The following is a 21,756-nucleotide window of genomic DNA, read 5'->3' as shown; positions in this document are numbered from 1 at the left end:
TTGGGAGATTTTTGTTGTTGTTTTTTTAAAAAATTACTGATTCAACCTCCTTACACATTATTAGTCTGATCTTATTTTCTGTTTCTTCATGATTCAGTCTTGGTAGATGAGATGACTATTTAACCATAGCAAGTTATCCAATTTTTGGCACATAATTGTTCATAGTAGGCCCTTACGATAATCACCTTTGTATTTCTGTGATATAAGTTGTAATTTTTCATTTATAATTTTATTTATTTGAGCACTCTGTCCTTTCCCCTTGGTAAGACTAGCTAAAGGTTTTAATTTTGTTTACCTTTCAGAAGTACCTACGCTTAGTTTCACTGAGTTTTCTATTGTTTTCCTACTCTCTACTTCATTTATTTCTGCTCTGATCACTGTTATCTCCTTCCTTCTGCTAACTTTGGGATTATTTGTTCATTACCTCATTCCTTTGAAGTGTAAAATTACATTACTTATTTGAAAGTTCTTCTTTTCTTAATGTAGGTGTTAGTATAGAATTATCTTCTGTCCATCCTGATAGGGATTCTGAGGATTTATCAGTGCTCTTCTATGGATACACCTATTTCATAGTTCTTGCTACCCAAGAGGACTTGTGTGGGCATACTTAAGATTATCTGCTGTCTCTCTATTCTTCAAAGCTAGGCTGCATGCTGACAGCTTCACTCTTGTTTGCTTTCCCTGGGGTACTGCATGCTGAGGTGCTTTCTGCCCATGCAACAGAGGCTGAGCAGCTGTCAGGGCCGGCTAGCAGTTTGCAAAGGATTGTACTTGCAACTCTCTGGAGGACACAAGAGGAACCAGCCACAGGATTCAGGGCTGTGTGGATGAGGCATGTGGAGCACAGGGGGTGACTATGTGCTAGCAGGGGGAATCCACAGGTCAGGTGTCCTTAGCTACTCAGGGGCAGGCTTTCTGATGGAATCCATGAAGTGGTTAGTAGGATCTACCTTCCTTTTGATGCCCTCTAAGAGCCCTAACTGCTGTTCTCCTAGCCCCTCACTGCCCCCAGTTGTGCAGCACACCTTAGCATTCTGGATGGGACAAGAACAAAGTGAGCTACTTTGGCAGTATCTCTCATAGCTGGGAAGCCAGAAGCGTACTCACAAGCTCTCAGTTTAACCCATGAAAGAAATCATAGGTGAAGAAGGTCTCTTCTGGCACTACACTACACCTCCTTGAAAGGAGGTGAAACTGCTACTCTGACTCTCAATGTGTCTAATCTTGGATTGTTTTTGTTCCAACGGTGTGCTTGAACATCTCCGCTGGACACCCCGACTTCCCCAAAGTCATTCATAGGTGAATAATTGTCAGAATTGTGGGTTTGGAGGGGAGGATGGTAGAAAACTCCTATTCCACCATTTTGCTGATGTCACTCCTACAGTGAGCTTTAAATGATACAGTCTCCTCTAGAAATAACTTGAAGATGGCTGATAGAATAATAAAAATGGTCAAATTTTAATTAAATATGCAAAACACAGATTCTGGGGAAAATGCCTTATAGGCATCATATCATTTTAACCTTTTCAAAACCTTCAAGACAGGTAATCACTTTTTAATCCATTTTGCAGCTGAGAAAGTTACAGCTTAGAATGGTTAACTGCCCACCCAAGGATGCACTCATGGAAATGGCATAGCTGTCAATTCTATCTTAAGCCAAAGCCCATACACTTGACCATTTTGCATGAGATTGTAAGAATGGGATTCATTCATTCACTTGCTCATTCTTGTAATAATTATTTACTGGACATTTATAGTATGCTAGCTTCTGTTCTAGAAATGGGGAAAGAAATAATTCTCTGTTTGTGGACTTACATTTCAATGGTGGAGACAAACAACAATAGTAGAAACCAAATAAGCATTATACTTTCAGATAATAAATATAAAGCAGGAAACTGAAGAAGGCTAAGGAAATATAGTGAAGTGGGGGTGATACTGATATTTGGTAAAAGAGTCAGATACCATGTAGGCATTTGAGACAGACACAAATGTTGAGTGTTATCATCTCAACCCTGAATATTTAATTGGAAGGACTGATGCTGCAGGTGAAGCTCCAATACTTTGGCTACCTGATGTGAAGAGCCAACTCATTGGGAAAGATCCAAATGCTGGGAAAAGATTGAAAGCAAAAGGAGGAGAGAGCAGCAGAGGATGAGACAGTTAGATAGCATCACCAACTCAATGGACATGAATTTGAGCAAACTCCAGAAGACAGTGAAGGACAGGGAACCCTGGCGTGCTCCAGCCCACGGGGTCACAAAGAGCTGGACGTGACTTAGCAACTGAACAACAAACAACATCATCCCTCGGATAGGGGTGAGTTGTCTGAGCCTCAAGAAGTCATGTGTGGCTAGAGAAAAATGAGAGGGGATACAGGTAGAGAGTAGTCAGGCTGATAGGCAGGGCCAATGATATGGGAACTTTGGAGTCTGGCTTTCACTTGTAGTCCTATAAGTGGTTTATCCTTAGGAGATTCACTAAGCCTTCCTGGACTATTCCCTTATTTATAAAATAAGAATGTAAGAGATGTAGGAGCAGGAGACCTGAAAGGTCCTTTCTAGCCTTGACATTCTGTAGTGAGACAGAGAAAATGATAGATGACATGGAAAAGGTAAAAACTGAATAATGAATCCAGTCACTGAGGGTGGTCACCTTGAATGTCTCCATCTTTTTGCATATGAGTTGATGTGAGCCTTTATAAATAAAGCTACTCTTTTCAAATATTGTAGGCTCATCTGATAACCATGTTTGTTTCATGATTCATTAAGTAAAAGGAGATAAGCCAAATGCCCCTGACATTCAAATCAAGGAAATTAAAAACATTTGGAAAATCAATGCAAAATTCTACCACTCTGATGAAATATTTTGATCTGATGACGGTTCAGTGTGAGACAGTTATTGAATACTTCTATTGAACTGAACTCTTCCAGAAAAAAATAGCTCCTAGGACTGACTGTTTTGGGTGTAATTCAAATTATCCTTGAATTAAAATGAGTCAAAATAACCCATGAAATGCCCCATTCAGAATATAAAGCAAACCTAAATACTAAACCTAAATATATTTCCTGTGATTATTCCTAGTGTTACAAACTTTGCTGAGGAAAATACCTCTGGATTTTGTATACACACAAATAATGCTAAGAGCCAGGCTAGCTTCCCAGGGTGTCCAAGTTCCAGAAAATTTATTCATTCCTTCAAGAAACTTACCCTCTAGAGAAACCTACAGTCCAGAAATAATTAAATGAGTGAATTAAAAGCATGAAAAGGTACTACAATAAAATAGTATTGTATCAGAGGTGTAAGTGATAGGCTGATAGAGCCAGTGCACTAATGTCAAGTTGCAGAGGAAGCTAATGGCATAAACACAGACAGGAATTAACTAAAAGTAAAGGTGAACCCATTTCCTGATTCAGAGGCTATACATCATTTTGCCAAATGAAATGCTAAGAATAGCGAACATTTCCAGATTTATTATGAACCTGGAATTTATTCAGTGCCAAAAAGCTAAATATACTTGTGTATGTTTAATTAAGAGAATGCATTATTTAGCAGGATACCAAAAACACCTGCTCAACCAAACTAGATCATTTTGCTTCATTTCTTCAACAACTCCTATGCAATTAAAAAAAAAAAAAAAAAGCCTACAATGTGTACGTCTCTTATAGAAACAATTATATAAATGACAGTAAATGAAAATAACTACAAAGGATACAGAATATTTCTGGTACATATGTAACTGAGTCTATTTAGATTAAAAAATATTTGCAGAAAAGTATTTATTAATATAATGCTAAAGTTGAAAAAATAATCCATTAAGCAGCTGAAGCAATTTTGAACAAAGTAGTCATTTGAATGTTTTCTACTTCTATTTTCTTATAACCTCCCATGGAACTCAGACTATAGAGGCTTATAATAAGTTTTACTATTGCAAATAACCAAAAAAAAAAAAAAAAAGATTTTTAACCTTAAAAAGCTTTTATAAAGCTAAAAAATGATAAGACATTTGACTTTTTTCACATATCACATGATTATTTAGTTTAGAAACATTCCCATAATCAGCATACAAAAAAAAAAAAATCAGCATGCAACCATTTGCAAATGTTAAACTATTCTAATCATCAGGGAAAATGTGAGTACCTTGGTAACAATAAATGAGAAGAAAGGAGAAAAACTAAAAAAAAAAAAAAAAGTAACTCTAGAATCAAAGCCTCAAAACAAGATTATAAAAGTTTTATCAAAAGATCTGATACAAATGTCAGAGATTTCATTCCTATGATGGTTCTCATTGGAATGTGACCTTTCACCTCAAAATCATTCCAAGTAATGAGGGCAAGAATATCTGAACCCTAAAGTTTTCAGTGACTCCCAACAGTCAGGCATGAGAGTTGTCCCTGAAACTAAAAAATGTGTGAATGGGAATGGACTCACTCTTCAGATCATCTCTCTTAGCTTCCTAAATCATGATATTTAGAAAGAATGTTCATTTTAGCCATTATAAGTGTAGAACAAAACATTATTAAGACTCTGTGAGCTAAAGTGAGACCACACTTACTGGACCTCTATAGATGCCTAAGCACCTAGTCTACCCCATTCTTGAGGATGACACTCATTGACCTGTGGAAAGGAGCATTCAAAAAAAACATTCATTCTATTTTCATGGCTGAGTAGTATTCCATTATATATATATGTGTGTGTGTGTGTATGTGTATATATATATATATACACACACACATATTCTTTATCTTCTTTATCCATTCATCTGTTGATAGATATTAGTTTATTTCCATGTTTCGGCTACTGTGAATCATATTTCTATGAAGACAGGGATGCATGTATCTTTTTGTAAATCAACAATATTTCAATTTTTAAAAATTGGTACCATTTTTCTAGATTCCATATATGTGTGTGTGTGTTAACATATGATATTTGTATTTCTCTGACTTCCTTCACTCTGTATAACAGGCTCTAGGTTCATCCACACCACTACAAATGACCCAATTTCATTCCTTTTATATGGCTGAGTAGTATTCCATTGTATATACGTACCATATCTTCCTTATCCATTCATCTGTTGATGGTTGACTCCATATTTTAGCTATTGTGAATAGTATTGCTTTGACAACAGGGGTGCATGTGTCTTTTTGCAAATCAACTATAGTTCAATTTTTAAAAATTGAAAACTTTTTATTGACCATCACACTCCAACCATATCACAGGACCTATTGTATCCTTTGATAACTAATGTCCTCTCCTCCTCCCTCTCTGTCCTCCAGCCACAGAAATTACACTTTGCCTTAGCAATATGCCTAAGAGGTTAGGCAAACTCCTCCCACCTCAGTTGTGGAAGTTGTTCAGCTCATTCATCTCAGATCTTCATGTCTCCTGCACATTCTCTAAGTTCTTAAGAGAGTTCTTAGTTAATAAGCCACCTGTCATCACTGTCTTGTGCAAAAGACTCTTCAAGTTGTACAACAGTTTTTGTAGGGATCAGGCACTTGCTCCAAACCATGAGAAAAACAAAGACAAATGGAGGGTTGAAAGAATCTCTTACAATTACAGGGCATAGGGAAGACACATGTAACCATCTACTTTCAAAGGGAGAGTGTACACTGGTGGGTATAAGCAAAGTACTATCAGCACATAAAGAAAAGAACAGGATGGTCAATATAGAGGACTCTATAGAAGTTCTGCATAGAGAGGATCTTGAGTATTAAAGGACATAGATTTTTCTTGATGGAAAAGGAAGAGTAGCATATTCTGAAAGGGACTAAAATAAGTGACAACATGTTTCCAGTGAATGGGTAGAATGGAAATGGTACATAATCAGGTAGCATAGCAGACACGTAAGCACTACTGGTTGCATGAATGATTATTAGGTAAAGGCTATGGAGCAGTGAGTGAGGGTAAATAACACCTGGAAAGAAGTTGAATATATGGAGAAAAGCTTTGAAGTCTCTGCTAAAAAGAGAAGATTCCATCTTGGAAGCAGTAAGAGTCATGAGAAGTTTTTCAGAGTGGAAGGATCCAGATCTATGTTTTAGGGGGGGAAATGTGGGAATGGGTAGGGCAGAAGCGATTAGTAAGGGAGATGATTTCAAGAGCTCAGCTACTATTAAGACTAAATGTGATAAGTAAATGAAACAGAAGCAAACAAGAGGGAGAGGTATTTGATAGGGAATTATAAGGTTAATTACAAATTCTCTGTGAAAGGATAATGGGAGATGCAGACAGGGAGAATAAAAATGTTCTCTTTTCTGAATCATTGGGCTCATACAAAAGCATTTGCTGAGATGAGGCATGCCTGCTGTTCTATAGGAGTCATTCTCTCATTCAAACTGAAAAGCAAATAAATGCACAGGTACTTGAGGTGATCCCATGGGGAGAAATCAGGCCTGGCCTCATGGCACATACTGTCTTATCACCCAAACTTACATCAAGATTTCAATTCTGAAAATAAATACATTCATACCAATTAAAAAGAGAAAAAAAAATCAGTAATATCTGTCACAAACGTGGAATTAGATAAAAACTGGAAAGTCACTAGGGGATCAGAATTGGGAAAAGAAAAATGATTTTTCTGTTCATTTTATACCCTTCTGTACTGTTTGAAATTGTTATAATGAATTGAAATTAACTTTAAAAATAAAGATTAAATAATAACTAAAAATCCATTCAAAGTTCAATAGACCCAAAAACCCAATCTCAAAAGGATTCAGAATATAAAGAGAATTCATGTACATTGTAAGGATGTTGTAGAGGATATTTGCTTCCTGTTGTTATATAAAATACATTTAATATATTGGTCCTGACACTTGGTAGAAAATTTCAGAGAGAAAATCCAATTTTTCGTTATTTTCTTTGCTTATTATTGAATGTGGGACCCTGAAGACATTCATACTTTCTTTCATATGGACTGTATGTTTTTTTTTTCTTTTCTTTAAAAGAATACAGACAAACCACATTTTGTTTTCTATAAATCAAGATCCAATTGATTGATACATAATGTCATCCAAACTTGACATCCTCCTGTGAAGAAGCAACTCAATTTCTGTATGTGTAATTCATTTAAAAAGCCACTACCACAAAGAACCCTTCCCTGTAACTTCTATATTAAAGAAAGCCACCTAGGGAATGCTCCACAAAAAAATAGCTACGTTCCGTTTTTTTCCCCCAAGCTCCTCAGTAGCAACGGTCATGAAGTATTATTGGTGAGAGTACATATTATTCACAATTGTTTCCTTATGCCTATTTTATGGACATAAGATTTTATTCTAGAATACTGAAGACCTGACTTCTTTTTCCATGAGCATGCCATTTTTTATTTTTTAATTCACACGTATTTGTTCTGATAACAAAAGTAATAATGTAAGTTCAAAGTAGAAAGTTTAGAAAATATTTTTACAGTGTGAAGAAAATTTAAAGTACTGAGAAAGGAAGGAAAGATGGAAAGGGGGGAGGGAGGGACAGATGAAGGGAAGGAGGAAAGGAGGAAGGGAGAAAGAAAGAAAAAGCAGCCTCTGACTCAGAGGCTGACCTACCACTCACTGCTGGCCATGTTATTTTCCTGTTGAATAAACTATCATACAAAATACCAACCCTAGACAAGATCAGTCTAAGACCGTGATAAAATGAGGTTAATCAAGGCTACTTCACAACTTTGTCTCAGCACAGATGAGTACAAAGTCACTGTGCCTCCCACAAAATATCGAGCACTCCCTCTTTCATTCAAAATGTATGCCTGCTACTTCTTTACCAATTACATCTCTATCTTTACCCATCTGCCCTCCCTACAGATGAGACTTATAAGATGCTCAGTCACAGAACTGCCCCCACTTCCTGACAGCACTTTTGTTTCCTTAGAATCTCCCACAAGTCAGCCAACCAAAGCCCAAACTCTGTAATAATCCTAACACTGTCTTGCTAAGACACCCCATGATTCTCCATGGTGTTTGTCCTCCTTGGCTATGACTTGTTCAGCTACAGGTACAGTCCCAAAGGTCTTTTATTGGCAACACCTGTAATGCTATCACTGCAATATTCTGGAGTATTTCTTCTTTCTTTGCACTGTGACAGATAATAGCTAAGAGTAACTAACACTTACTGCATACTTTACCGTGCTCCAGTCTCTGTTCTAAGTGCTTTACTCATATCACCTAACTTAATTCTCACCACGACCCTGTGCTTGTGTGTGTGCTAAGTCTCTTCAGTCATGTCTGACTCTTTGCAACCCCATAGACTGTAGCCTGCCAGGCTCCTCTGTCCATGGGATTCTCCAGGCAAGAATACTGGAGTGGGTTGCCATGCCCTCCTCCAGGGGATCTCCCCAACCAAGGGATCGAACCCACATCTCTTAAGTCTCTTGGATTAGTGAGCATTTTCTTTGCCACTAGCACCACTTGGGAATTCCAGCCATTGTTCTGAACACTTTACTTACATTACCTAACTTAATTCTCACCACAACCCTATGAAATAGATATTATTTCTGTTTTAAAGAAGAAAGACAGAAAAGCAAAAATAAATCAGTTATATGTTTAAATCAAGGATTCTCAACCATCACAATATTAACATTTTAGGCTGCATAATTTTTTGTTTTTGAGCAGAGTTGTCATGTGCATTACAGAACATTTGCAACGCACTTGACCTCTGTCTACTAGATGCCAGAAGCAGGTCCTTCTCTTCCCTAGCTCTACTAACAAAGTGTCTCCAGACATCATACATGTGTCCTGGAGACAAAATCACCCCTGGTTGTGAACCCCTGCTTTAAGTGATGGGGATCATACTGTATATAATTTAATTTCTAGGTTTTTTTATTTAAAAATTTATTGTAAATATTTCCAAATATTAACTTGATTTTTAAAAACAAAACTTTAAAACCATAAATTTTAAAGGGTATAGAAATGTATACACTTTCATTTATTTAAACATTCCCTACCATGGACTATTTCCTTTGTTTTCCATTTTTTGTTATTGAAAATAATTCCCTATGTAATACCTTTGCACACAAATTATTTTCTATTTCTCTGACTTTTCTCCTTAGACTCATTTATTAGGAAAAGGAATTATGAGGCCTCAAGGTATTTTTATTTTCTTTTTTATTTTCTTCAGAAAAAAAGGTATACCCTTTACTTTGATTTTATGCACCAATTTATTCCACTAAAATAAACAAGATATATACCTCTCTTCCCTGAACAATCTGAGTAAGCTACATTACTACTCTTCTTGCTGAAATATGTGTTATCTCAATATTTGCTATATTCAGAGAGTGCCTAATTGGAACCAGAAATCCAGCATCCAGACTTAAGTAATCACAGGTAGCAAAATACAGAGTGAATGGGATTAAGTGGATGGAAGATGAGGCCTAAGAGACTGTGACCAAGCTTATGAACAATCTTTCATGCCAGATGCAATGGGTTGAATGGGGACCCTTACAATTCATGTCTATCCAGAACTTTGGAACGTAAACTTATTTGGAAATAGGATCCCTGTAGATATAACTAGCTCAGATAAGGTCATATTGGATGAGGGGTGGGCATAATCCAATGACTGGTATCCTTATAAGAAAACAGAAATTTGCACACAAAATGAAAATGACAATGAAGACACAGACACATACACAGAGAAGGTTACATGCAAACAGAAGCAGAGACTGGAGTGATGCTTCCAGAAGCTGAAGCTTGCTAAGGATTGTCAGCAACCACCAGAGGTTAGGAAGGAAGGAAGGAAGGCTCCTGGCTCCTCCTCCAGAGCCTTCAGAGAGAGCATGGCTCTGTTGACACCTTGATTTCAGACTTGTGGCCACCAGAACTGTGAGGGAATAAATTTATTTTAAGCCACTTCAGTTTGTGGTACTTTGTTACAGCAGCTTGATGACACTTATACATACAGCATGAGGTTTGGCCTTCACTTTGTCAGTGAAAAACCACTGGAGCAAGTTCAGTAGTAAATTGTTAGTAGCCTAAGGGAGGTCAGTAATCTGCAGGCGGGGGAGGGGGAACAAATGTTAATTTTATTTTCTAGAAAAGAATAATTACATATGTATGTGTGTCTGTGTGTGTTTATTACTCTCACCATAATTTTACAAAAAAAAAAAAGGAATATTTTAGCACCAGCATAAGACTGGAAACAAATAAACTTAGACTATGATTTAAATTTAAATATAATTCTATAATTTCTTCACTTCTTCACTTTGGTAAGTACTAATAAAATTTAGTCAGGGGGACTTCCTTGGCGGGTCAGTGGTTAAGAATCCTTGCACTGCAGGGGACATGAATTTGATCTCTGATTAGGGAACTAAGATCCCGCACACCACAGTGTAACTAAGCCCTTGAGCCACAACAACAGAGTCCCTCTGGAGCTCATTTGTCACAACTAGCGAGAAACCATCGTGCTGCAAGGAAAGATCCCATGTGCCACAACTAAGACCCAATGCAGCTAGAGAGAAAGAAAGAAGTATAAAAAAAAAAAAAATCAGTCATGAATCAGCACAATTCTACCCATGGTTCATTAAATCCTGGCTAATTCTAGACTATTCACAAGTTTAACCATCCTCAAAGTCTTCCTTACAGAGAATTATTCCCCCATACATAGGAAAGTTCCCACAAAATACACCACCATTATACAAACCTTCTGGAAATCAAATGCACTGTCTTGTACCCTCTTGGTATTTTCACATGTTCAACTTATTTTAGTTTATTATAGAATAAATCATGAACAATGGGAACCCAGGAATTGAACGGGGTCTCCTGCATTGCAGGCGGATTCTTTGCCAACTGAGCTATTAGGGAAGCCCTAAAACAAATTCTGGAGACCCCAATTCAATTTGATCATTTAACCTAAAGAAATGCTCAGATACTCAGAAGGATTAGGTCCAGCTACTCAACTAGCTATGGTTTTTCCAGTAGTCATGAGAGTTGGACCATAAAGAGAGAGCACCAAAGAACTGATGCTTTTGAACTGTGGTGCTGGAGAAGACTCTTGAGAGTCCCTTGGACTGCAAGGAGATCAAACCAGTCAATCCTAAAGGAAATCAACCCTGAAAATTATTGGAAGGACTGTTGCTAAAGCTGAAGCTGCAATACTTTGGCCACCTGATGCAAAGAGTCAATTCATTGAAAAAGATCCTGATGCTGGGAAATGTCGAAGGTCAAAGGGGAAGGGAGCAGGAGAGGATGAGATGGTTAGATAGCATCTAATGACTCAATGGCCATGAATTTGAACAAACTCCACGAGACAGTGGAGGATAGAGGAGCCTGTCATGCTGCAGTCCAACGGGTTTCAAAGAGTTGGACACAAGCTAGCAACTCAACAACAAAAATGAACAATTCAACTAGTGCAGAGCATGGCTAGTACTGTTTAAAACCATATATTTTAACTCCAAACTTATGGTTCTTTCCTCCACTACTCTACTTTGCCTTTGTTGGTTTTCTGCCTGCTTCACATTTTTCATGTTTTATCTCCCCAACTCAGCGTCCTTCTCTTGAAAGTCTAATACCACTTCTTGGGTATCCCTCTATAGGCCTTTTTCTGGCTAAGCAGTCAGTAGCTGGAAAAGAAGAAACATATAAAAAGGCTGATCAGATGTGATCCTGCTGCTCCAAGTATTAGTCCTTTCCTTCATCTTTCCAAAACTTTAGCTAAATCAGGTCCCTTCCTTTCATCCAAGGCGCTTCTGCTCTGTCAACAGCCTTGCGCATGTTTTATCTTTCTTTATAACTCATTGACGGAGAAGGAAATGGCACCCCACTCCAGTACTCTTGCCTGGAGAATCCCATGGGTGGAGGAGCCTGGTAGGCTCCAGTCCATGGGGTCACTAAGAGTCGGACACAACTGAGCGCCTTCACTTTCACTTTTCACTTTCATGCATCGGAGAAGGAAATGGCAACCCACTCCAGCATTCTTGCCTGGAGAATCCCAGGGACCGGGGAGCCTGGTGGGCTGCCGTCTATGGGGTCACACAGAGTTGGACACGACTGAAGCAACTTAGCAGCATACCTCATTGAATCATATGCCATGGCAAGACATGATGGGGTTGGATAAAATTGGTAAAGTTGTTCTGTGTCAGTCAAAATTATAATGTTTTTTGTCCATATCTAAAGGAAGACAATTTACAAGAAGAGCAAGGGAAAACGATGCTATGGACTATGGGATAAAAGTTGAGGTATTTACTCTTTGTCTAACCAGCAAATATTTTCTTAATCATCTAACCTATACTGCTTTTTCCCTGTCGTGTGATACACTGTAAAACACTTTAGCCAAGAGACTCAATTAATTAAATTTAAATGAGGCCCTTAATTTCTCTAAGACTCAGTTTCCAAACCCATAGTGTGAGAATTCTGAATTTATCATATTTACCTAAAGAGTGTCTGTGAGTTACCAAATATCATAAAACCTGTAAGATGTTACATAAAGAAAATAATGATCAGCTTACTAGTTAAAACAGGTAAATAACTCTCTGCTGGGGGAAAAAATAGTAAATTGCCAAAATAAAAGGCACTAAACAAATACTAAGTACTCCTGGTAAAGAAATATTGCTTGCATTAGCCAAATCTGTTTGTCCAATTTCTGTGATGCTTTTTCTTGCTTCTCTAGAACTCTAATCGAAAAAGCAATGACATTCCTCAGTTTGGAGAGCCTGTCACATTAACATATCGATCAGTGATGGCTTTTCCAAGGGCCTTATGTGGAAATATCCATTCACAAGGAGCCTATTATATAAAGAGCATGAAATAAATAAATAAGAATGGCCATCTTTGTCATTTTTCAGCTGTCTTCACTGAAGTAAGGAATCAGTTTTTGTGGTTAAAGGTCTAACAACTTCTGATCTTAACCATTAGTACCAGACAAAAGATTAAGGCTCCACTGATTTACTGCCAAAGCCCAGAGAGGTATTTCAGAGATTTGTCTTTAAACCTCCAAACCTTGATAATGCACCCCATTAATATAATAAATTTGAGTATATACTCCTTAATATATGCACTTCATGGTAAATTACACATATACTATTATATTTGTATATTATGCACTTTAGAAAACATACAAAATGTTAAAAGGGTGAAATAAAAGTATATAAATACAAAGCTCTTATTGAAGAGCACCTGAATAGTCTTACTGACCTCCATGCAGTATGTGAACCCACATAAGAGATTTATCTTCTATCACATCAAGGAGCTATATACTACTAACAGTGGTGGGTATCACCTGCTTGTGCTGTCCTGTCCCAATTAATAACTATGTTTCATCCTGTATGCTTATGATAATAGCACTCATAAGAGATAGACCTCTTCTCCACTGTACACATTTGTTCATTACCCTCTGGATCACTGGGGCATTGTCTGATGTCCACATTTCTCAGTGGGCATTGACTGAGCTGGAGCCTCTGGTGATTTATCAGTCTTTCCAGATGAAATAGTCAACCTCACATGCCTTCCTTCTCTACAATTTACTTTTCTTTGGGGGCTGAAAATACTGCCATTTGCTTGAAAGTACTTGCATGCCTTTGCAGCAAAATATTTTTACTAGCAAAGAGAAAAGAAGCAAACCCAGCATCTGGGACTGTAACCCAAAAGGTAGTGCTAATAAATACCCAAATACATATTAACTTTAGAAAGTACTTACCAAATGTAATTTTATAAACTATTAAATTTCTTGGCAACTTCCTTTTTCCTTTAATTTTATATTCTGTTCTTTACTAAGCCATTTTAAATTTTAACACGAAAGTAATGTTTTAAATGATGAGCACCACATAAATGAATGCCATTCAGGAGATAATCCATGCTTACTCTATTTCTGTGGGTATTCTCATTACACACAGGATATTGATCACCTAGGTGTAGGAACTTGAGAATAAAGAATGAGGACTCAAATGGGAGATGGGGATTCAGCCAAGTTCCTACCAAGACCCTCAAGGGCCAACTGTGGGACTTTGGCAAGTCACTTTACTTCTATGAATCTCACTGAATACTATCAATTCAAGTACTGAGGACTGGGGACAATTCATGGCTACCAACAGTCTTCTTTCTAAGTCACACCTCAAAGCCCTCATCTTGTGAATCCAGAGCAACAGATCTCAAAGGAGGCCTAGCAATCATCAAACAACATATTAAAAATGAGGAAACAGAGGACCACAAAGTTTGACTACTTGCCAAACTCATAAAGCTAGTATTTTCAAACACCAGAAATGATGGTTTTGATTTAAGGAGGAAAATTGTCTAACAAATAAATGAATTCTCCCTGAAAGTCCTCAATAAGTCAAGAATTAAACCTGTGTCCCAAGTACAAGTTCCCAGCTCTTTGCACAGTATACATCTTTGTCACTAGTCCTTACACATACTAGGTGCTTAAAGCATTCTTGTTAAAATAGGCTGAAGTGTTCTAGCTGAAGGGCTACTTTGAAGCTGTTATAGATTGCACTCTCATCCCTGCCTCTTCAAGCCTAGTCCATTTTCTAAGTATTTTCCAGTGACTTTAGCGAAGGTTTATATGCATGTGGGTATTTTTCAGCATTGCCTCTGATAATAGGGAGTTTGAATCAAACTCCATCTGTTGCTATAACCAACATTTATTGTGCAGTTCTTAAAAGGGCTGCTCTCTACGTGAGCTGTTTTCTTTCCAGTTTAAATAGCTAAAATACTCTGAGGCTTCCAACCCCATTTGTAGTTTGCATCTGACCCCCTCCTGCCTCTTCAGCCTCCTCATCTCACCTCTATCTCTTTTCAGATTCTTAGCTCACTATTACCCAATCATCACTCACACATGCTCAAATCTTTCCCTTACTAAAATCAAGTAAAACAAGGTGAAACAGTTTCCATTCTGTGCATTCCTTCTGCTGTACCTCACCCTCCTTCCTTAAGGCACAAACCTCTTAATAAAGTTGTCTGCACACTGTGTCACTTATTCTCGGTTTCTGCTCTTACCTTCACCTACTACAATCTGGCTTCTGCCTCCAGAACTCCAACAAAACTGCTTTCCCTCAAATCACAACCAGTCCTTGGTTGTTAAATCCACTTGGCATTTTCAAGGCCTTCCTGACACACTGCATTGTTTCGGGTTTTTTTCCATCATCTTTCATTGAAGTATAGTTGATTTACAATATTGTGTTAATTTCTGCTGTTAAAAAATGACTCGGTTATACATAGATTCTTTTCCATTTTGGTTTGCCATAGGATACTGAATATAGTTCCCTGTGCTATACAGTAGGACCTTGTTGTTTATCCATTCTGTATATAAAAACTTATCATCTGCTAAACGCAACCTCCCAGTCCATTCCTCCCCCAAGCCCCTCCCTTTAGGCAACCATCAGCCTGCTCTCTGTGCTGGTGATTCTGTTTCTGTTCCACAGACAGGTTGATTTGCAACACTGCACACTGCTGATGTGCCTTTTTTACCTGGATCCAATGACCAGTATTCCTTGAGTTTCCAACCTCCTGAGACACTCTTTATGTTTCGGGCTCCCTTATTTACCTTACTCCTTAAGTTTTGATATTGCCCAAGGTTCTGTTCTAATTCTTCTTTGTACACAGTGATCATATCCATGACCTCAGTGATCTTCTACACAGTAGTGAATGCCAAGTTTGCCTCTCTAAGCCAGGCTTATGGAGACTGCCTACCAGAAACCTTCACTTATCAGAGTGGTGGATACTCCAGGGTTCCACCCCAGATCCCTTCTTCAGATCTGGCATAGCTATCCTACTCTCCTCCATCTACTTGCAATATCGGCTGCTAACGGCTCACAGCTATGTCCCTCACTGGCTGGACACTGGCCTGTTCTGAGAACTGTGCCATTCAAGTTCTCTTGTGCATTAAAGTTATGCCCTCTTCTGGAAGGCAGGCACAGAAAAATGGTTCATGTGGGGATAGAAAGACCAGGCCCTTTTGCCTCCATGTTCAGTACCATGAAGTGGCATCCAGAGCTCCAGGTTGAACTGGCTGACTTCTCATTCCAAATCTGCTTTTCCCTCTGTCCATTCTTCCTCTCATCACTTCTCTATAGGATTATCTCTAACGAGAACCCCCAATAAATCTTCTGTGTTCAAACTCTCCATTTCAGAGTCTCCATTGCACAGAACCATCAATTGAAAACTCACCACACCCCACTACAAATTTATACAAACTATTGTTCCTTATTTAAAACTTTACTATTTAATAGAAGGAGAAGGCAATGGCAACCCACTCCAGTACTCTTGCATGGAAAATCCCACGGATGGAGGGGCCTGGTAGGCTGCAGTCCATGGGGTTGCTACGAGTCAGACACGACTGAGCGACTTCACTTTCACTTTTCACTTTCATGCATTGGAGAAGGAAATGGCAACCCACTCCAGTGTTCTTGCCTGGAGAATCCCAGGGACAGGGGAGCCTGGTAGGCTGCCGTCTATGGGGTCGCACAGAGTCAGACACAACTGAAGCGACTTAGCAGCAGCAGCATTTAATAGAAACCATATCTTCAAAAGTCATATCAGGACTCAGGGGCAAAGGCAGAGATCTCCAAACAGCTATATTTTCCTTAACTTGTCAGGCTTGAGCAGAGTTTAAACTAGCCCGGCCCTTTCCAGGCCCCAGTCAATTCTGTTGGAAATTGTCTGCACTTCATTCAAGGACCTAATTCAAGCATAATCACAGCTTCTACCTCCTCTTTTTCCATCTACTTTAAGATTTACCATCTCAGTATATGGCATCATCATACACTCAGGTGATCAGGTCACATACTCAAGAACAATCCTTAACTTCTTCCCCTTATCTCAACTACTCACCAAGTCATATCAATCCCATTTCCCCAATATCTTTCAGGTTAATCTTTTTTTTTTTCCCTCCATTTTTACTATAACTTCCTTATTTAAGGAAAACATTTCCTTTCCAAGACTACTGCAGGGCATCCCAACCAGCTAGCCAGGGCTAGAAGTTGATCATCTCACCCTTGGGCTGGCTATATGGAGCCTGAGGTTTGCAGGACATACCATTACAGAAACTCATGTCCATATGCCCATCACACAGTGAGGCCAAACAATACCAAAACGTCGGAATTTGGAGCAGAGACAGGTTTATTGAAGGCCATGCAAGGAGACAGGTGGCTCGTGCCTTAAAAACCCCAAATTCCCCAAAAGCTTGCAGCAAAGCCCTTTTCTAGGAAAGGTGAGAGAGATGCGTGGTTAATTGTTGTGAACGTCTTGGTGTCAGATCCTTTGTTCTTGAGGTCAGGTCACAGTCAGCTAGTCATGTTCCTATAAATCTTCACCAAACAAATGTTATTCTCTGTTTTGACAAGAAAGGGCAATGTCACAAGACACAACTTTCACCCTCCGAGGTCCTGGTCTTGGCTCAGAGGAGGCAGAGCCCAGCTAGCAGTACGCTCAGTGCCAGGTCCCCAAACCCTGCTCACCTGTCATCACTGAGGGAGCCAGGTGCCTAGGACCCAACTGGCCCTCAAGCTCCTCAAACCACTGGCACCATGGGGACAGGTCTCTCAGACTATGACCCAAGTAGACAGCTGCTGTCATTAGGTTGCAGAGACAGGGATGAGGGAGAGGTTCACTGCCACCTCAAGGTCTGGGCCGAGACAGTGTGTGGACTTGGCATGGGCAGCTCCAGAGCCCTGCAGGACACAGCCCCCAACCTGTTCCCTTGGCTCCAGCTCACCTGATGATCCTGAGGAGAGAAGGTCAGGATCCGCCTCTTACCTCACTCTCAGCCTGAAGACCACCTCTCCTCTGACTGTTGGCTGAAATTAGCCCACTTGTGCTTAGTCACTCAGACATGTGCAACTTTTTGTGACCTCATGGACTATAGTCTGCCAGGCTCCTCTGTCCATGGGATTCTCCAAGCAAGAATACTGGCGTGGGTAGCCATTCCCTTTCCAGAGGATCTTCCCAATGCAGGAATCGAACTGACATCTTCTGCATTGCAGGTGGATTCTTTATTGTCTGAGCCACCAGGGAAGCCCCATGGGCCCACTAAGGGTCACTTACTGACAACTGGTCACTTGATACAGGGGCCCACTGTTGTGCCAATCAATGGCTGAACAGGACCACTAACGGTCACTCATTGACAGTTGATCGCTTGGGGGAGGGGTCCACTGCAGTACCAACCAATGACTGAGCAGGACCACTAACGGTCATTTATTGACAGCTGGTCGCTTGGGGGAGGGGCCCACTGCATTACCGACCAATGGCTAAGCAGGACCACTAACAGTCCCGGGGTAACTGCTGCCTGGTAACAGGGTGTGGGGTAATGGCACATACTAACAGCTGCGTGCTAAGGGCTGTGCACAGCCAAGCTCTATTATAATATCACTCATTTGCATCTATCCAAGAATAACCTCTCAGGCTTCCAAATTACCACCAGGGTCCTGCCATTTGTCATACAATATTATCATTTTCTGTCTATGTCATGCTGCAAAAAAAGACAAGAAACTGCTCTTGCCACTTCATCCCAGTTGGTCCCTCTGCCACAGGTTTCCTCCTCCCTATGCTAGATGATAAGTCCACAGGAACTCAGGAACTCAGTACTTTTTTTGTCTTTCTGTTTCCCAGAGTTCAGCCTAAGACTGGCATATAGTAGTCACCAAATATAATATTTATTGAATAAATCAATAAACTAGTCAATCCATCCTCCAAAAGAAGTAATGAAGCAGAGTTTGAAAAGGTAAAGGGGTAATAATGAAATAAGAACAGGAAAGGAAAAGAAATCAGTTTCTCATCCTTCCAACAATCTTGTGATTGGTGCTGAACAGACTGCTACAAAGAAAAATCTATTTTAGAAGATAAGAGAAATGTTGGTAAAGTCCTGGAAAACAAGGTTTTAAATTACAGCCACATTTTGTCCTTTTTAGTGTGTAATCTCTAAGAGGGTTTATAATACCAGCTTGTGCAATGAAATAGTTCACCTGGCAGATGAATCAATAAACACAAATTAACAACAATAATTAAGGAGGAAAAAGTAGGCAGGAGACAGAACTAGAATTGCTAAGTAAACTTCATTTGAGGCAAATCCCTGTCTGGAATGGAAGTTTTATAACTTTGGTCCTGCTTGTTGTATTATAATTCTTTTTGACAGTGGAAAAGCACTGGGCAAAAAGTGGAAAAGTAAGTGCTCATGTCCCAGCTCAACTATGTACTAGGAAGGAACTTAACTTCTTTGAACTCACATGTCTTTGCCTGCAGTAAGAAAGGATTAGATTGGATGGTGTTTAGTTCCACTTCCAGCTCCAAAATTCTATTCTGATATGTCCTATGTTCTTTTTAGTTCTCTGAAAGTGTTAGTCACTGATCATGTCTGACTCTTTGGGGACCCCATGGACTGTAGCCTGCCAGGCTCCTCTATGCATGGGATTTCCCAGGCAAGAATACAGAAATGGGCAGCCATTCCCCTCTCCAGGGGAACTACCTGACCCAGGAATCGAAGCAGGGTCTCCTGAATTGCAGGCAGATTCTTTACCAGCTGAGCTACCAGGGAAGCCCTGGTTCTCAGAACATCTGCCAGTTCTCTGAATATCTGCCAATTCACTGTTTTCTGAAAACAGGAAAATGAATTCAAACTGGCTAGTGTTTTGTTAGTGTTATCTAAAAATAAACTTCAAAATAGGGATCAGGAAACTACTCCATGGAAGCAATGCATATCAGCAAGCTAGAAGCTTTTTACAAGCACCAATTTCAGCCTTCTTCTTCATCTCTTAAAGTATGTGTTTCAAACAGGAAAGATAATGAGAGACCAGACATACTTATTTACCAAGCTGATCTATGGAAGAAAAGGAGAAAATAAAACATGGAAATTTAGACAACTGTTGACTCAAGGGATCACAAAAGAAAGACGTCTCAGAAACTAGAAATGGAAATGGAAATCCAATGGCTACTGGCAAGTAATAACAGGATCTAATCAAGGATTAATTATCCTTCCTCTTCCACTACCTTGTTCCTATTAGAAAGAGATGAAGTAGATAAGGCAAGTTTGGTGTTCTAGAAGTATATGGCCTCACTTTCCTGTATAAACTACATCATATCACTTTACCCATTTATAAGTTCTGTTCTGGCTATCTATATTTACTGGTAAATTTCCAGGAGACCAGTGTTACTATTTCCTTTTTCTCTTGCTTAAAAGAAAGGTACATTCATATCAAAATGTTTATATCTTGAGCAAATATATTTTTCATTCTTTTGAGGGGGGTGAAATATGAAAGAGAATCACCTGAATAAAAATTTGGACCATTCCTAAGATGTGGCCATCTGGCAAATGCCTCGAGGCATTAGAATTCAGTTATGAGTTGGAGATCAAGAGAAATGTAGCCAAAAAATATAACTCAAACATATGCTCTTCCTAACAAAGTAAATAAAACCATTAATTCCTACTTTAAGAGAATTCTCCTCTGCAACCAGACACACTGAAAGAAGCCCAAGGGCTCTTTGAAAAAGTCTTATTAGTGGTGACATTAGAAGAGCTCTGGCCCTTTGCAAAAAAGTAGGCCCTTCATTGGGAATAAACCCATCTCACTGCCAACCTTTGTAGAGGTGCACACCCTTGGCCATCTTTCCACCAAAACAGATTCGCCACATGAGAGAAGAGTGAGTTCTCTACTGAGGAGCCATCTTTAAGCCTGGCATATCAGTATTTCTAGGAGCAAAGTTGCCAGTGATCTTTTGTTTGCTATTTAGAAAAGTTTACTTTCCAGTTGGCTGGGATGCTAGTGATGTTTCCATTAAAAACATACCCCTTAACTCTCAAAGCTCAACTTTGATCAATAACTTTATTCTAAGTAGCAAAACGTCTAATGAGAAGAGCAAGCCTTACATCATTTATTTTCTATGGACAACACCATACAACCAGCTTGTTAGTTGCTGTTGATTTGCTCCTCGGGAAGCCATGTCCGGACGCGGCAAAGGCGGCAAAGGCCGGGGGAAAGGCGGCGCTAAGCGCCACCGCAAGGTTCTGTGCAACAACATCCAGGGCATCACTAAGCCTGCTATCCGCTGCCAGGCTCGTCGTGGTGGTGTGAAGCGCATCTCTGGGCTCATTTGCAAGGAGACCCGTAGGGTCCTAAAAGTATTTCTGGAGAACGTGATCCGGGACGCGGTCACCTACACCAAGCACGCCAAGCGGAAGACTGTCACCGCCATAGATGTGGTCTAGGCTCTCAAGCGCCAGGGCCGTACCCTCTACGGTCTCGGCGGTTAAGCTTTCCGATTTGCCCTCAGGAGCTTGATTTTTTTGTACCCAACTTGCATTCACTCTTCACCAGTCCTGCAAGGTGGGTCTATACCACTAGCAATCTCATTTGACACCAAGGGAACCTCCTCAAGTGATACTGTTCACCCAGAGGACGTCAAGGTAATCCCTCTCAAGCAGTAATGGGTAACAAATTCTCCATTTGGCCGTGAGCAAACGGAGTTCAGAGGTGAGATGTTTTACCAAAGATCACTGCAAACAGGAGGGGCATATTTCCAGGGGTGAGAAGATAAAGTTATGGCCAAAATGTCAAATTCAAAGGCAAGCAGTGTTTTACATGTAATGACTGATTTTACCTTCATTATATGAGACTTGGAACTGCTCAATACAGATGTACTTTAAATAAAATTAAAAAAGAAAAGTACAAGGAGAAAAGTGAAAAATAAATTTAAAAAATAACAAAACATTACCCCCCCAAAAAAAAGGGAAAAATAAAAGTTATAAAAGAGCAAGAGGGTCACAGTTTAAACAACAGCAAATAGAAGGAAGCCAAGTAATAGGCTGGCTAGATAATTATAGACAAGTCATTTCACTTCCCTGATTATCTTT

At 39.5% G+C, this 21,756-nt stretch overlaps 2 protein-coding genes across 2 annotated transcripts in view; one reads left to right on the top strand and one right to left on the bottom strand.

Moving 5' to 3' along the window:
* SGCD (sarcoglycan delta) overlaps positions 1 to 21,756 on the bottom strand; it is a 1,106,775-nt gene that overhangs the window by 857,544 nt on the left and 227,475 nt on the right. The gene's annotated exons all lie outside the window — the stretch shown is intronic.
* Positions 20,845 to 21,111, top strand: LOC102277538 (histone H4). Its single transcript, XM_014482099.2, has one exon. It carries the CDS (start codon positions 20,845 to 20,847, stop codon positions 21,109 to 21,111), a length of 267 nt encoding a protein of 88 aa, XP_014337585.2.

Source organism: Bos mutus, chromosome 7, assembly GCF_027580195.1.
Source record: "Bos mutus isolate GX-2022 chromosome 7, NWIPB_WYAK_1.1, whole genome shotgun sequence".
Classification (NCBI taxonomy): Eukaryota; Metazoa; Chordata; class Mammalia; order Artiodactyla; family Bovidae; genus Bos; species Bos mutus.
This window is presented reverse-complemented; position numbering and strand designations above follow the sequence as displayed.